Source organism: Equus quagga, chromosome 8 (genome assembly GCF_021613505.1).
Source record: "Equus quagga isolate Etosha38 chromosome 8, UCLA_HA_Equagga_1.0, whole genome shotgun sequence".
Classification (NCBI taxonomy): Eukaryota; Metazoa; Chordata; class Mammalia; order Perissodactyla; family Equidae; genus Equus; species Equus quagga.
Genome location: NC_060274.1, coordinates 98,145,664 through 98,161,657, shown reverse-complemented (window position 1 = coordinate 98,161,657; position 15,994 = coordinate 98,145,664). Strand labels below are relative to the sequence as shown.

The window sequence follows — 15,994 nt, the reverse complement described above, 5'->3', positions numbered from 1 at the left end:
CAGAGAAGACTTGCATCCTCGCAACAGAGGTTGCCTAACAAACCACTCTTAAACATAGTAGCTTAAAACAACAACCATTTTTTTCCATAATTTCTGATCAAGATATTCTGCTCACGCTTCTACAGTTTGGCACCGTGGGCTGGCTTTAGGTGGACGGTTCCACTGGTCTGAGCTGGGCTCACTGCATCTGCAGTCAGTTGGTCGGACAGCCGGTTTACAGGAGCCTCAGCTGGGATGTTTCATCTGTTCTATGTGGTCTGTCATCCTCCAGCCCACTGGGCTGGGCTAGTTCACATTGTAGCAGCAGGGTTCCAAGAAAGTTCTTAGAAGCAAACAAGACCTCTTGAGGTCTAAGCTTCCAGCCCACACAACATTATTTCCACCACAGTCTGTTGGTAGCCCAGATTCAAAGGGTAGGAAAATAGACTCCATTTCTTAATGGGAGGTGTGGAAAAAATTGTGGCCATTTTTGCAATTTACCACAAAAACTCTAAGGAAGATTCTGTTCAGAAAAACATACACGTTCCCTATACTGGACCAGAGTATGTTAAATTAAAGGCCCCCTCTAGAGAACCCAATTAATATAGCTTTGGTACGTACTCAAACAAGTACTGGAAATGATCACTTAGAAATGTTTACTTTCATCATAAAAAAATCAAAATCAAAATAATTTGCAAATTATAAAAAGGAAAAATTAAATCCAATAATTTAATACATCCCAACTATTGAACTTTAAGTGAACATTTCTTTTTGTCCAACAAAGCACCAAGTATCAATAATTTCCTGAAAGCACGCTGTCATAAAATTCCTGATGATATATTCAGGTGCCTATTAAATGGTTTGAAGATCTATGTGGGATTTTCCTCCCTCTAGACTGAATTTGTTGATGATGATGATGATATATCTGTTTATTGTCTATGTGCAGGCACCATACTTTGTGCTTTAAAATATTCACCTCCATTATCCTTATAACCCCTGTAAGATAGATAGATGGCTGTAAGCCATTTGCAAATAAGGATCCTGAGGTTTAGAGGGTTAAGTAACTTTGCCAAATTCACACAGCTAGTAAGCGCTGGGGCTAAGAACTGAACCCAGGATTCTAAAGCTGATAATCAACATGGCTCCAATTCTGCTTCTCCAAACATTTAGTTATTGATACCAAGGTCTAGCTAACTAAACAAAACTGTTTTGAAAACAATAATTAACATTAATCAAGCACTTGCTGTACGTCAGGCACTCTTCTACATGTCTGCACGTATTACTTTATTTAATCACACAATAACCCTTTAACACAGAGATATTATCAAAATTTTACAGATAACGCCCCCTGAAGGCAAGGAGACTAAGAAACTTGTCCAAATTACTGGGGAAGTGTCAAACTGGGATTCAAACCTATGTCAAAGTCTCTTCTGCTTCCTCTTAACTCCTTAACAGCAGCGGAGTGAGCAAGAGTGGTCCACAGCACGATCCTATCCTCTGGCTTGATTTTATCTGGTCCATGAGAAAAGTACCAACAAATAACATCTCTAGTGTTTTTACCTGTGACATCTTAAAAGAAATATGGATGTGTCTTGCCTCTCTTTACCTTTAATTTCTGCCTATTTCTCTTAGGATAAGTTTCTGTTCTGCTACCACTGGCAGAGTCTAACACAAAGCATCCTTTGAAAATTTGTGGAATCTATTTTCAATTTGTTGCAGTATTTAAAAGGTCAGATTTTGTAACTCCCCTTAAAAACCTTTGGCAACTTGCCATTTTCCAGAAAAATGAGTTCTACATTTCTTCACACGACATGGAGATCACATGACCTGGCTGGAATGAATGTGAAAAGGTCAGTGTCTTAAAACTAACAGAAGTGTGACTAGATTGAAAAAATACCCTCTAAAAATCAGGGATACTGCAAGGTTAATTTTCCTTTCCAGTTTTTCAGAAGGCCAAAGATTGCACTGCTTTGAAATATCAGTAGTCTGTGATACTATGCAAAGTATCTTCTCAGAACAGACTCTTGATATAGGCGAGACCTTCAGAAAAGTATACTTAAGTCCCCAAATTCAAAAATCCCACTATACAATATGTGGTAAACTGAGGTCATGATCCCAATTCTTCACTCCAGGTAGTAGTATTAAACATCCACACCCTTGCCATAGGCTCATAGTCACTAGATTAGACTTCTTCTCCTCTTCACTTTGAGCATGGACATTGACCACTGTGGCACGAACAGAGGCTTAGAATGTGCTCCTGTGGTTGGGGTATCCAATGATTTAAGAAGCATGAAAGATACGTGGAGCCAAAATGGTCCCAACCAAAGCTTGGAGCCATGCCTAGCCTATATCAGCCAGACCCCAGTGTGAATTTCCTCCTCTACCTCAAGAGATGACACAGTGTATTAAATAAGAACCAAGATCAGGATAGAGGTATAGATCCTCAGCAGTAGGCTAGGCTCCTGAACTAGCTCACTGACACACTTCCTCAATTCAAACCTGTAACCTGAGAAAACCACAAATTACTGCAGATCACGAACCTTGGCTTTATTTTAGAATAGTCAAAACTGAGAACGTTAATGGTGGGAATATTAGGAGTTTACTGAGCTTTCCCAGCCATGTCCTTTGGTTCATGCTATTTATTCTTCCTGGAATGTCACCTTTGACTAACGAAACCTTATCTATCCTATAGGAGTTGGTTTGAAAGTTGTTTCCTCCATAAAATACCCCCAATCTACCTAATTAAATTAATTCTTTAGCTCCCGAGACTTCATAATAGTTGTTTGTATTCCTGTTACTGTAATGCTACTTAAAGTGTGACAGTCTGTGATGAGACATATAAAGAAATTGTGAGTAAGCAATTAGGAATTATTAAGCCATTTCACAGTGATTTTATGTCTGACACAATAATTTTTTAATTAGCCTTGTACCTGTTTTTTTTGTTTTTGTTTTTGTTTTGGTGAGGAAGATTGGCCCTGAGCTAACACTTGTTGCCAATCTTCCTCTCTTTGCTTGAGGAAGAGTGGCCCTGAGCTAACATCTGTGGCAATTTTCCTCTATTTTGTATGTGGGTCGCCACCACAGTATGGCTTGAGGAATGGTGTAGGTCTGCGGCTGGCATCTGAACCTGTGAACCCAGGCTGCCAAAGCAGAGTGCACCAAACTTAACCACTATGTTATCAGGATAGCCCCTACTTGGTTTGTTTTTTAAGTAATTCATTTTTATTGTGTTTTTAAAAATACTGGCCCATGACACATTCAGAGTCAAAAAAAAATAGTTCCTCACCACAGATATTTTGAGAAACACTGTATTATAGTACTTATTTCCTACTATCCAGAATTATAGTTAATTTACATATCTGTCTTGCCCACTGGCTAGCTTGGCTGCCTGCCTTTTTCTCCTTGACGTCACAGTGCTTTGAGGGACACAAGTTCAAAACATGACAGGATAGAAATGGAGTTGACATTCTGTAGTCTTACATTAACCTGCACTTTTAGTATTCTCTATGGAAAACAAAGAGTAACTTTCTTTTGTTTAGCTCTCAATTATTTTTATTGTAGGCCAGTACCCCATGAAGGAAAGAACAGATTCTTTACCTTTACCTTGTGACTCATTCTATCAAGGCTTTCATGATGTTATATCATAGAAACAAGCATCCACCTCACATCTCTCATGATCATTTTGCAATGAAACATGATATCACTTTATCTTCAAAAAAAGCAAGGACAAGTTCACTGTGGCTACAGACTTATTAATGGACTCAGCACCAAGGCATCTGTGCTAGGCTTTCAGCCTCTTTTTTTTGCTAGGCTCCCTGTTGGGATAAGAAGCTATGCAACGGACACCCTGAAACCCCTTTTCATAGTCTTGCAAGGTGGTCAGAATGTCACTATAACAAACACAAGCAGAATCATTCGTGATTTGAGGATGAGCCAGCATTTCGTAGATTAAATCTGTTCATACAGTGGTAGCCTTGCTGTCATTTAGCAGATGAGATCTCAGCAGTCCTCACTGCCTAGCTTCACACAGCTCCCCGCCTCAAGCCTTACTCGAACTGGAGCAGTCCCCCATTCTTAGCAGACCACCTAAGGATTACAGGAATTGGCAATCTTAAACTATGCTCTTTTCCTTTTTTGAACATGACCAAAATAAAAGCAGTGATACCTGGAATCAACTAATATTTATAGCTATGTATTCATGTGACAGAAACATTAAAATGCTTTCACAGTACTGTTCCCAAATTATACCCAAGTGAGTTTCTTGTGGTTCATTCCTCTATCACTTTCTGTTCCTTCCTAATACTTCTGCCACAGAAAAATGATTAGTGACTATAGTGGCTGGTAGAGAAGGAAGGGAGAGAAAAGCAATTAAGTCATTTTAGGGTCACAGCATAAACCTGCATTAGAAAATTACAGTCATACATATCCTTATCTTTCTAATTCCCCATTATTTAAGTAGGGGGCTGGGTAAATAGGGCACTCAGAGAAAACCTGGTGAAACTACTCTAAATTTGACTGGACCTCTTTTATAGGAGAGTCAAAGACTGAAGCTGGAGAGTTGAGAAGCATAACCTCTAAATTTAATCCTTTAATAACTGTGCTTAAGGCAAATTTTAATACGTGGATATTTTCTCAAAGAAGAGGGGTGAACTTATCAATTACCAAATCATTTTTCCTTAAAATCCTGAAAATCTAGTAAGAAGTTTTGAAACCTGTTTTCAATTTGGTTTGCCTTTTGTTTCTCTAATTATTCTTCTCCTCGAAAAAGTTGGTTTCATAATCATAATTTACATAATGTTCCCTGAATATCACATCATAAACAGCAAAATAATTTCCTGTATGTACTGTATATTAGTGATCTAATAAACGGATTTTAAAATCATAGTTTCGGTTACCATGGCAGTAGTTACCAAACAAATATTAGCAATGACTGCAAACAGGAAACACGACCCAAGAATGACTCTTCTGTAAGGCATTCCTAATCAGGAAGAAGACTCAGTTTGCATACTTTATAGCTGTAAGGTTGTAATCAGTACAGCCATATCCATTTATGAACTTTTCACATTCTAATACATCAAAGGTGCTCTCTCATTTCTTTTCCATTTGCCATAAATGAAATAAGAATCCCTAACTATAAAATTTGTAAAACCAAGAATCAACGCTAGGAATCACCACCAAAACTGCCCACTGTTAGAGATGTAGTGTACTGTTGATGCGTAAAGAGTTCACTGATGGGTATTAATTCCAACTGTGCTTACTTTCTATCAATTACTTTGTTACTTACTTTCATTTCCTTTTTTGCTCTAGCATTCCTCGCAATAACGCAATAACGTAAGTTCTGTAACACAAGGTACCTCGTCTTTTTTGTTCATACTATACCCCCAGAGTCTACAACAGTGCTTGGCACATAAAAAAGTACCCACATAGTTTTTAAATGAATCATCTTACTGTGGGAGAGAGAACTTTTAAAGACAATAAAAGTTCCATTATTTTTCATTTTCCTCTAATTAAATACCAAGGAAAGCAATACATCACTCCGAGGCTGAATTTGACCCCTACTAAATGCCTTTGAAGCTTCATACTACAGATTTAAATTAATTAAACTTAATGTTTTCAACTATCCCACAAATATCAAAAAAGTGAACTAATTAAGACAAGATGAAAAACAGCTAAAATTTATGAAAAAAATTATTCAGTTTAGTCTATAGGTTTCCTCACAGAATTCACAGAAGTATAACATTTATACACTAAGCCATTTCACTAAAATCACACATATATTTATGTATTCTTGGTTTGTGTGATTTTTAAGCTCTGTGGAACACTGTTACACTTGATAAACTACTGATAACACTTTCCACGGTCAAGAAAAGTCACGAGGTTTGGAGAAATCTTAGAAATCACTTGGTGCCCCTAGTGATTTTTATAGGTATGGAAACTGAGATCCAAAGTGACCAACATGACAAAAACTAGAGTGGATCCAGATCTACGAACTCTCAGCCCAGAGTATTTTTAATGATAACATACTGGTAAACAGAAGTGAGAACACTACTTTATACTACAGAAGACCTTTCTATACACTACAGCTCTTTACATATACTGGGTACTCACTAATCTTCCGTAATTTCTGCACATACTGTGGTGATTTCATTTGCAAAAAGCTTACATTCAAATTAGCATGGGGCCAACTGTATTCTTACTTCTAGTTCTCAGAAAAAGAACATAGGAAGCAGTTCTCTTTTACTAATTTAGCATTCTCTTTGTGCTAAGTAGGCCCCTCAGAGTAACTCTTGTTACTCCCTGATGGTCCATGATGTTAATTCCATGCTCACAATGCTGGTATCATCCTGGAGCTCAGTGAGAACTTCATGGAATAGTTGTCATTTTGGTGTTTCCCACTGCTTCTCAACAGATCTTTTTGAATGAAGAATGGGAAATTTAAAACAAAGGCAACAACAAAAAACAGTTCTCCTCCCAGCACTGAGTTTGTTTGTTCGTCTGTTTTTTAACTGCTCTCTTCTTAGCTGCCTGGTAAGCCATTCCAATGGCACTCTGAGCACTTTGCCAGGGGAAGGAGAGGTTTAGCCTACTATGCCATGTGTAAGGCTTTCTATCAACTCTGGAGTTCAGCAGGTAGAACGGACTCTTCTACAGCCCAACTGTGAGTGCCCCTAGACAGTTCCAGATGTCACTGGTTGAAATCCCAAAGCAGAGAGCCAAATGCAGGGTCAATACTGTTCAGGACCATATTAAGTAGCAAGGTGGCAGCATTACCATGGCTCCCAACAAAAGATGGGATGTTGGAAGAATCCTAGAGGATATGGTCCAGAATACTATTGGAGCTTATGGAATTTCTTTGCCTATAAAAGTCTCCCAGCAGTTCCTTTTCACAGTACTTTTACTCTATTTAGACTTGTCTCTGTCCAAAGAAGGTCAACAACAACTTATGCTAAAGGGCATACATACAACATGGATAAAATATAAAGTATAGAAAACCAGCAGGGTGGTAATTTTATTGGAATAGAAACCACTTCCTCCAATATAATTTCTTTAAACACACAAAAATGTTGAAATGTACCTTTTGTTATTTCTCTTTTTATATTAGGGTAATTCATCCACTATATATTTTGTAAGCAAGGCAGGGCTATAAGAGGACCTTGAGGCTCGGTGGCACGATGGACGGAGCACGGATTCTGAAGACTATGGTTCAAGACCACAGTTAGGTTCTGCCAGTTTGAGATTAACCTATCTAAGTCTCAGTTTCTTTCTCCTTAAAATGAGACTAAGGTCTACTTTATAAGACTGAACAGCAAACAAAATAACTATGCAAGTATAAATAGGACATGAATCCATCTCTCAAGAAGCTTGCATTCCAGGTAAGAAGAAAATTAAAATCTAGAGAAAGAAAGTGATGATTGTCTTAAGAGTTACTGATAACATGCTTTGGGAATTTGGAAGATAGACATTTTGCATCTAGCTAGGAACAAGATTTCCTGGAGGATGTTGCATGGGGTTGGAGGAGTGTCTTGAAGGATGAGTAAGATTTAGTATTGTAGACGTGCAAGCAAAGTCAAGGTGCAAGGTGATGCTACACAGCTAATAGCCAGTAGGAACATAAGTCCCCAATTCTACTTCATAGGATAGCAAAAAGGAACAAAATCAATAGAAATCCTACTACAGTTCTATTCAAACCAATATTCAGGGCAAGTTAGAGAAAGTGACTTTTCATACCCAATTAATGTAATGAATCACACCATGGTTAGAAGGAGATAAAAGCCCAGCTAGGACCACTTTACTTTCTTCTGTACTTGTTCTGAGACAGAGGAACTGCCTCTAAGGCAAAGCCCTGGAAGTACCTTGCCCTCCCCTTACCCTCAGCCTTGCCAATGATTCTTGCAGCAAGAATGGCTTCAAGCAGAGAATCAAACTGTAGATTTGAGCATCCAGATCACCATTTACTTGCCATTTCCACTTCAACCAGGGGCAACCAAGGAGAAAAGGCTCATTCTAATTTCTAATAGAAATAATCTTTGTGGATCAGTACTCTTTCCAACTGCAATCACTTGATTTCACTATGTTTTCCTGGTTGATGACAGAAACTTTTAAAACAAGTTTGGATGCTGAGAAAGAGGATTTTTAGTGACCTGCCATCTTTAAAACGCATCTCATCTTTTAAAAATGAAATTGAAGAAAGAAGAAAACAGTCCTAAGAAAAATATGCAAGATGTTGGGATCAAAAGACAGAGATTAGAAAGAAGGCAAAAAAATGAATGAGGTGTGAAACTAAAAGCCCTACAGCAACTCCAGGCAGCAGAAGGGAAATACCGGAGTTCTCTTACTCTCCGGTATGCTTTGAAAGAAAAAAAAGTGATTCTCATGAGACAGTAACACAGAAAGGAAAGAGGAAAACAGCTGGCTGTGGGCCATGATTTACCATTCACCACAAAATGAGACACTGTTTCTGCTTCTCAAAGGCCATTGTTTTTTTCCAAGCAGACATGGGCTTTTCTTTACATAAAGTCAATTACAATGAAGGGACCTAAGATATAAGGAAGAGATCTAGACGCATAACTCAAAAGACAGGGCAAAGACATAAAAGTCAAATTCTACTCTAAAATATTATTAAAACGAAAACTCCGTATAACCAAACTAGCTCCCACATCCTAGCAACAGCTCGCTTACCTCAAACAAAACAAAATATAGCAAAATTTAATTAAACAAACCCCTTGTCTTTGTGATAGTGAGTTTTAACTGGTAATTAATCCAATGTGTGTAAATGATGTGGACACCAACTTCTCCTTTTATAGACCAAGAATCCTATAATAGTATCATCCACCCAGATTGTTGTAGAGTAAAGACAACCCTCTTTAACTCTTTTTACACAAAACGTTAATGGAAAAAAAGGGTAACATTTTTCAACTGCCGGGTGAAAATTCCTTATGAAATCAACATTATAAGGGTTTTAGAAGGAAAAAATGCCATGTATCTTAAAACAGAAGTCAAAGTTAGTTTTATTTAAGTGGTTGTGTCTTTGTTCCAACTTCCAACCTGGCTCTTCTAAAGGTACACTCAAACTGTGTGCTACTTTCCTTCTATACCCAAGTCAAAAAGAAAGGAGACCTGAAAACTATCCAGGTACCAAAATGGGGTGAGAAGGTTCTGCTGGTAGATCAGAGGTAATCTTGTAACATTTCCTTCTTTTGGTGTGTTATTAAACAATTTCTAAAGGGAATGCACGTTTCTTTTTGAGATTATGGCAAAGACTATGAAATGTATTCCTGGGATCTCCAAACTTTGTACTAGGAAACTTTTTGTCAAATCCACAGAACAGCAAGTCTGTCAAGGGTCCCACAAAGGCACTGAGAGGGTACGGGTTGGCAGTCAAACTGGACATCTGAGGTCTTTTAGTAGTTTCCAATTTACTGATTGAGGATTCTACCCTGAGAATCACCAGTGATGACAAAGCGGCGAAACAAGAATTCGTTATTGTCATGGCATTACCTGTAAAAGCTTTACATTTATGGAATCCTTTTTCTTGGGGGTGGGACAAGGGGAGGAGGAGGAGGATTAGAGAGAAGGATAAATTTCTTGGACGAAAAGATAACCTTTTAAAGTAAAGGGGAGATGGAGGAGAAAAATTACACTATATATCAAGGGCATTATCTATCATAATCCACATTTGAAACTAAGGAAATTGTTTATACATAATGTCTGGATTTTTCCCTTGCAAGCACACATAATTCTTTGGACTTTCTCCCTCAGAAATATTCTTCTTTGTCTCAAATTAAAAATAACCTTTGCATGTTAACTTTTTTCCCCTTTTAAGTAGATTTTATTTTTCTGAGCAGTTTTAGGTTCACAGCAAAATTAAACATAAGGTACCGAGTTCCCATTTACCCTCTTGCCCCCTCCTGCGATATCAATACCCCACAACAGAGTAGTACATTTGTTACAACTAATGAACCTACACTGACACATCAACATCCTCCAAAGTCCATAGTTTACATTAGGGTTCACTCTTCGTGTTGTACATTCTATGGGTTTTGACAAATATATAATGACATTATAGCGGCATAAAGAATAGTTTCAGGACCCTAACAAATCCTCTGTGCTTTGCCTATTCATCCTGCCCTCCTCCCTAAAGGATGCTGACTTTTAAAAAGTAGTTTTTGAATCAATACTTAAAAGCACAAACAAGACCCCCAAATTTTAGACAAGTATGAAGTTAAGTAGCTCTTACACACTTGAAAAACAAAACAAGCAGTGTTCATCCACAGAAGGCTAACTAAGGGGCAGACAAAATGCCTTCCTGGTGGCAAGCAAGATTAACAAAAAAAACTAGGGTCATTTAAAAGAAAAGAACAAGAAACCAAATGGGAAGAGAACAGAATGCAATTCTTAGGATTTACATGATGTTTTCCTGTCCTTGGATTCTCTTTTGAGTGCTGGTTCTAGTCATAAGGGACTACCTGTTTTCCCATTGCAATTTTTTACTTTTCAGTAGCTTCCTAACCTAATATTTTGCATTTGCATACATTTTCAAAAAGCCAATTCTGGGCATGAAACAGAATTAATGCTCAAGTTTGGAACTTTGTCTTTAGAAGATGAAATAACAGCACTGTTGGCAACGCTAGTGGGCAAGAGAAGAAAATGAGGTTCTATTTTTTCCCGTTTCTCTCTCTCTGCAAAATTTCCTTCCCTATTTGATAAGGGACAGCTACTCTAAATTTATCGCAAAGTAAATATGAGTAATTATCTGCAGTGAGACCTTTCGCACAGAAGGTTACACTGGAATGTGACATCAGCATTCCTTCTGAGTCACAGTCTGGTCCCCACCCCTTGCTCCCAGGAGAATGAGACTCCTATAAGCAGGGAGCGGCTCAGGTAGCGCTGTGGGTCCTGACGCCCGGGGGCAGCCAGGCGAGAAACGTCTCCAGGCGCTAAAAGCACTGGTGACAATCGCCACTTGGGGCTAGCTGCCAACGAGGGAGAATGTTTTCTTTGAGAGATAATTCCCTAAGAGGGAGGCAGCGCTTTGTAAGTCAACTAATGAATGACCGAAAGACAAAATCATCACCTTTCACGTTATCACCAGCCGCGGGGGAGAAGGAAGTGCCTTAAATCAGCACTCACTCTAGAGAGCCCGGGGCAGCCAGGCTGGGAGGGGAGGAGGTCTGAGCTGTCAAAGTCACATCACTGCCCCTAAACCACAAAGTTGAACTTCCTGAGACAGGAAGAAGCGTTATGGTCTCGCCCAAACTCGCCACAAACTCATCCTTTTCTTTTGGGGAGGCACAGGAGCGGCTGAAACATCTTGAGGAAAGTTTCCAACACCTCCAACCGTTGGACGTGGTCAGACGGAAGAGAAATGTCCTGCGCCCGCCCTCGCGCGCCCAACTCTCTGCCGCTCCGGGGTGTCAGGAGTTAGCCGGGCCGCCGGGCTGCCCCTCCTCCCCGGAGGGGCGGCTACCGGGCCCGGGGCTCCCGAGCCCCGGAGCCGATTCGCGCCGCCGGCAGCCAGGGGGCGGCGCCCCGCGCAGGTGAGGCGGCCGCTGCCCCCCGACCGCGCCCCCTTACCTTCTTCACTTTCGTCTCCAGGTCCATGTTGGGGTGTCCCAGGGGTTCCTCCTTCCGGCCGCGATCTCACGCCCAGGCTCGCCTGGCCTCGGGCTCCGCTGGGATGAGGAGTGAACTGCGGGAACCCCGGCACCGCCGCCGCAGCCACTCGCCGGCGCCGTCGAACTTCCGCCGCCCAGTCCGCCACAGCCAGCCCGCGGCGGGGCCCGGGAACAAAGAGGCCCAGGCAGCCAATGGAAGCCGGGCAGCGCCGGGCAGCCGCCAATCACCGAGCGCCGCACGCACCTTCGTAGCCCGAAAGGCGCTGGCAAGGTGAGGGGCGGGGCCTGGCCCGGGGCGGCACCCTACGGAACGCGCACTGACCTTGTTCCTGCGGACGCACTGGGCGTCTGCCGACTCGCTCCTGGAGAACCCGGCGTAGCCTGCCTCCAGCTGGGGCTGAGGAAGAGCCGTCTCCATTCTGGCAGCTTGTACCTGTCTTTGCCTGGGACCTTAGATATGTGTCCTGGGGAGTACTTATCCCACTACTAGCTTCTTGGGTTATTTTCAGGGCAAAGAGATTGCAGAGAGAGTTAGGTATCCCTGTGATGGGCATTGCACCCTAATTTCACTATTGAGTGGTGGAGATGGCTTTTTCTCGAATGCTTTTTCTCCATAGTCCCAAGCACTGGCAAGGAACCTCATCTCATAGCCTTAATGTCAGTGAAGATTGTTGTGTATGTTTTCTTAGCATTTGGTTGTTCAAAAACGAGGATGATGTGAATCACTTCGAGATAGGTTGCGTCATTCCTTTGGAAGTACTAGAGGCTTGTTCTGTATCCCTGCTATGTGAAATGGCATGAGGCTGCTCAAGTGTCTCACACTTTGGAGAAGCAGGGTTTCACAGGTGTAATAAGCAACATGGGCGCACCAGAGCTGGTTTCATTTCATGGCCTCATTCAAGAGCAATCGCAATGAATACCATCAGATTGGTGGATCTGGAAGGAATACTAGAGAGTACTGAGTCTAGCTTTCTTATTTTGCGAGAAATTAAGGACCTCAGAGGTGCAGGAATCCACCCAATTTCTTAGTGTCTTGGGGGCAGAGCTAGTGCTCATAGGTCTTTAAGCAGTCTCCAGCATGTTTCAGACTTAAACACAACATTTTGACTAAGTAGAAGAGGGGAGTCCTTTCTTTCTTTTTTGTCTTTGTGGGAATAACAAAAAACCATAAGGAGCAGACAGCAAGTGTTCTCTTAATCTGGCATCTACTTTTACAAAAGAAAAAAAAGTCCTAAATAAAGTAGATATTTGGGTCCAGATGTCTCTCCCCTTTGCCTCTGGAAATTTGGTAACTGGAAACACCCAAAATTCATTTTAGCCAGCAATTTCAACCCTTTGCTTACTTGGCTGTTTGTTAACATTGTTCAACAGAGCACTGATTTATAATGTGCATGTTTTCCTTATCCTATTAATAAACTAAAAATGGAATGACCAAAATGGAACCTAAATTTTTCTTCTCACATAGTTAAAGGACAGCTTTCCTATCCCATTTCCGAAACCGTCTTAAAAGGTTTGGGCCTCTGGAAAGTTTACCTGGTGTAAGCTCCCTGAACATGAGCTTCAGTATGACAAGGTAATTTGATCTCTTTCAGGGAACTTAACAGATGGAAAATGTCCAGTAAAACAGTTTAAATAAAGCATCAAACAAATGTTGTAACATAGATTTTGGACTTATTTGATGCGATTTCAGAGATAACACTAAGAAAAAGATTTGGAAATATTTTTTTTACCATCGTATTCTGCCCTTCTCCCTCTCTTCCCTCCCAACCCTCCCAGCATCACTTTGTGTGTGTTATCATTGGCAAGGATGGAGGTTGAAATTCAGTGATTTCTATCTAGACTCATTACTGTGCCAGTTACATAGAAAATAGAATTGAGGTAGATAAGTGGTAAGTTAGGATTAGATTGTGAGTCCTATTTAAGTGTTAAGCTAAGGAGATATTAAGGAGTTAGAATGGGCACAGTTGGATGACTAGATGTAGTTGTTGACAGAGGAATGAACAGAAGATGACACACATGTTTCTGTCTTGATCACCTGTGTAGATGGTTCATAAAAAGAGAAAACATAGGATGAAGAGCAGGATTTTGTTTAGTTGTGCTTTCTTTGGGGGGGGGGGGGCGATTAGAGATAAAGGATACAATTTTGAATATATTGGGTTTGAGGTTTGGATATTGAAGTATCCAAATATAAATCTTAGAGATGAGACCTGGACTGCAATGGTGATAAGAGTAACATCCTACATCCCAACTGAAAGCCGTGGGTGGAATAAGATCAGCATGGGAGATTGCAAAATGAAAGAGAATATCAATGGCTACAATTGAGTGAAGCTGAGGGAGAGAAGCACAGAAAGGAGATGAGGGCTAGTCAGAGGGTAAGAAGAAAAATTTGGAGTGAAGTCCTAGCAACCAAGAGAAGAAATTCAAGAAGGAATTAGTCAGCACTGTCAATAGTAGAGAAGGACCAAATGCCAGTTGGATTTCACAAAAAGGAAATTACCGATGAACTTGGGAAATGCTAGCCATATCCCACGTGAAATAGGATGCGCGTCAAAGTAAGGCAGTAGCAATGGGTGTGGAGATTTAGATGGAGTAACCAGTGATATTAAAAGGTAGAATTATTGGAATTGATTGATTGGTTTGAAGGGAGGGAAGATAAAGAGTCTAGAATGACTCTCAGGAATCTTTTGAATGACTTGTATGATGAAGCTAACTCACTTCTTAAGGTGAGACACAGAAGAGAAGGAAGATTGAGAAAGTTAATGGGTTGAGTTTTATATGTATTAATTTTGCAAGGATGATTGGATCTGAGTCTGGTGGTCAAAAGAAAGATCTGGGCTAGAGAAACAACGGATTATAAATACACAGGCGCACACACATACATATACACATGCATGCATATAAACACACGCACAGTAGACACAATGTAAGCACTGGGGAAAGGAAACACCAGTGGGAAAGTTTTCTACACCAGGTCAGGTAAATTTTCAAGATAGAGACAACTACACTTCTCTCCTCCATTATTAATGTGGTCCCAGGAGTCATCTTTAGAAATGTTAATCATTTATTAACACCTGTTAGGAACTGCTGTGCTCCTGATATAGCTATTATTGCTCATTAGCAGCTTGTATAGGATTACAAATTGTTCTGTAGGGATATACCAACATATCTCAGAACAAACTATTACCTGTAAGAAATTTTTTAATTGACCAAACTATTGGGGATTTGCTAGGTGAATAATGGATGGTCCATATGATAGATTTATCATAAGTTCCAAACAATAATACTTAAGAATTTTTGTAATAGTAAGCAATTATAATGTGATGGGAAAAAAACAGAATATAGAATTCTATATTCATTATGCTCACAACTATGCAAAAATACCGTGCACAGAAAAGGAACATGAGGAAAATACACTAAAATGTCAGCAGTGGTTTGTCTTTGATTGATGGGTCCATGGGGAGTCCTTCCTTAAAAAGATATTCCGCAGTGAGCATGACATATTTGTTAATAGAAAAACCTTATCTAAAAGCATATTATTCGACGGATTTTAGGAAGATGGACCAGTGGCAGCATAATTTTCAATTTCTTTGAAAACCCACATTAAAAAACAAAACAAAAACAAAAACAGATCAACAGGTTAGCAAAACCACAAGCCTATGGACAACCTTCATGATAAAAATGGGTGACAAGTTATCTCCATAAACCCAAAAACACAAGAGGTGAGGTCAAGAGTCACAGAGCATGTATTTATAAACAATTCTATGGGGGGAGGGATGGAAGCAATGGGGTGGAGTCAGATGGACAGGAGAGCCCGAGATGTTCTCCTCCAGTTATTCATTTTAAAACACTGCAGGCCGATTTTATAACAGCCACTGAAACAGTGAGAATTATTGAAGGGGCTGAAGCAATCTTGCCCCCTGATATCTCAAAACTGACCCTCCAGGACTCTCTTCTAGGAGAGGGTCCCATAATAAGAAACTGCTTTGAGGGAAATCAAAATTGAGTAGGATGGAGCAGAATAGAAAGTGGAAAGTGAAAGGCTAGAGGAGCACTGTCCACTGTGACAGCCAGTGTGGTTACTTACATTTTAGTTCACTAAATTAATTTAATGAACTAAAATTGCCTAAATTAACTAAAATTAATTAAAATTTAAAATCCACCTTCTCAGTCACACTAGCCACATCTCAAGTGCCTAACAGAGAGGAAACAGAGTTAGGAAATCCCCAGAGCACTGCTGTATTTTTTAGCACTTCATAAAAGCAAGGGGAGATGGAGCTCTCTGAATTTGAACATGGTTTTCTGAACACTGACTCACTGTAAAATTCAGGAAAATTAATATGACATAAAAATGAGCAACAGTAAATTATCAAGGTCAAATCCAATACAAAGTCGTCATTAGA

The 15,994-nt window shown here is 40.1% G+C and overlaps 1 protein-coding gene across 1 annotated transcript in view; it reads right to left on the bottom strand.

Annotated features, from left to right (window-relative positions):
• Positions 1-11,729, bottom strand: part of TES (testin LIM domain protein) — a 44,947-nt gene extending 33,218 nt beyond the window's left edge. The window contains exon 1 of the mRNA XM_046670302.1: positions 11,554-11,729. Coding sequence (XP_046526258.1) covers positions 11,554-11,580 — 27 coding nt within the window. The 5' untranslated portion in view covers positions 11,581-11,729. The remainder of the gene's footprint in view (positions 1-11,553) is intronic.
• Between the last annotated feature and the right edge of the window lie 4,265 nt (positions 11,730-15,994).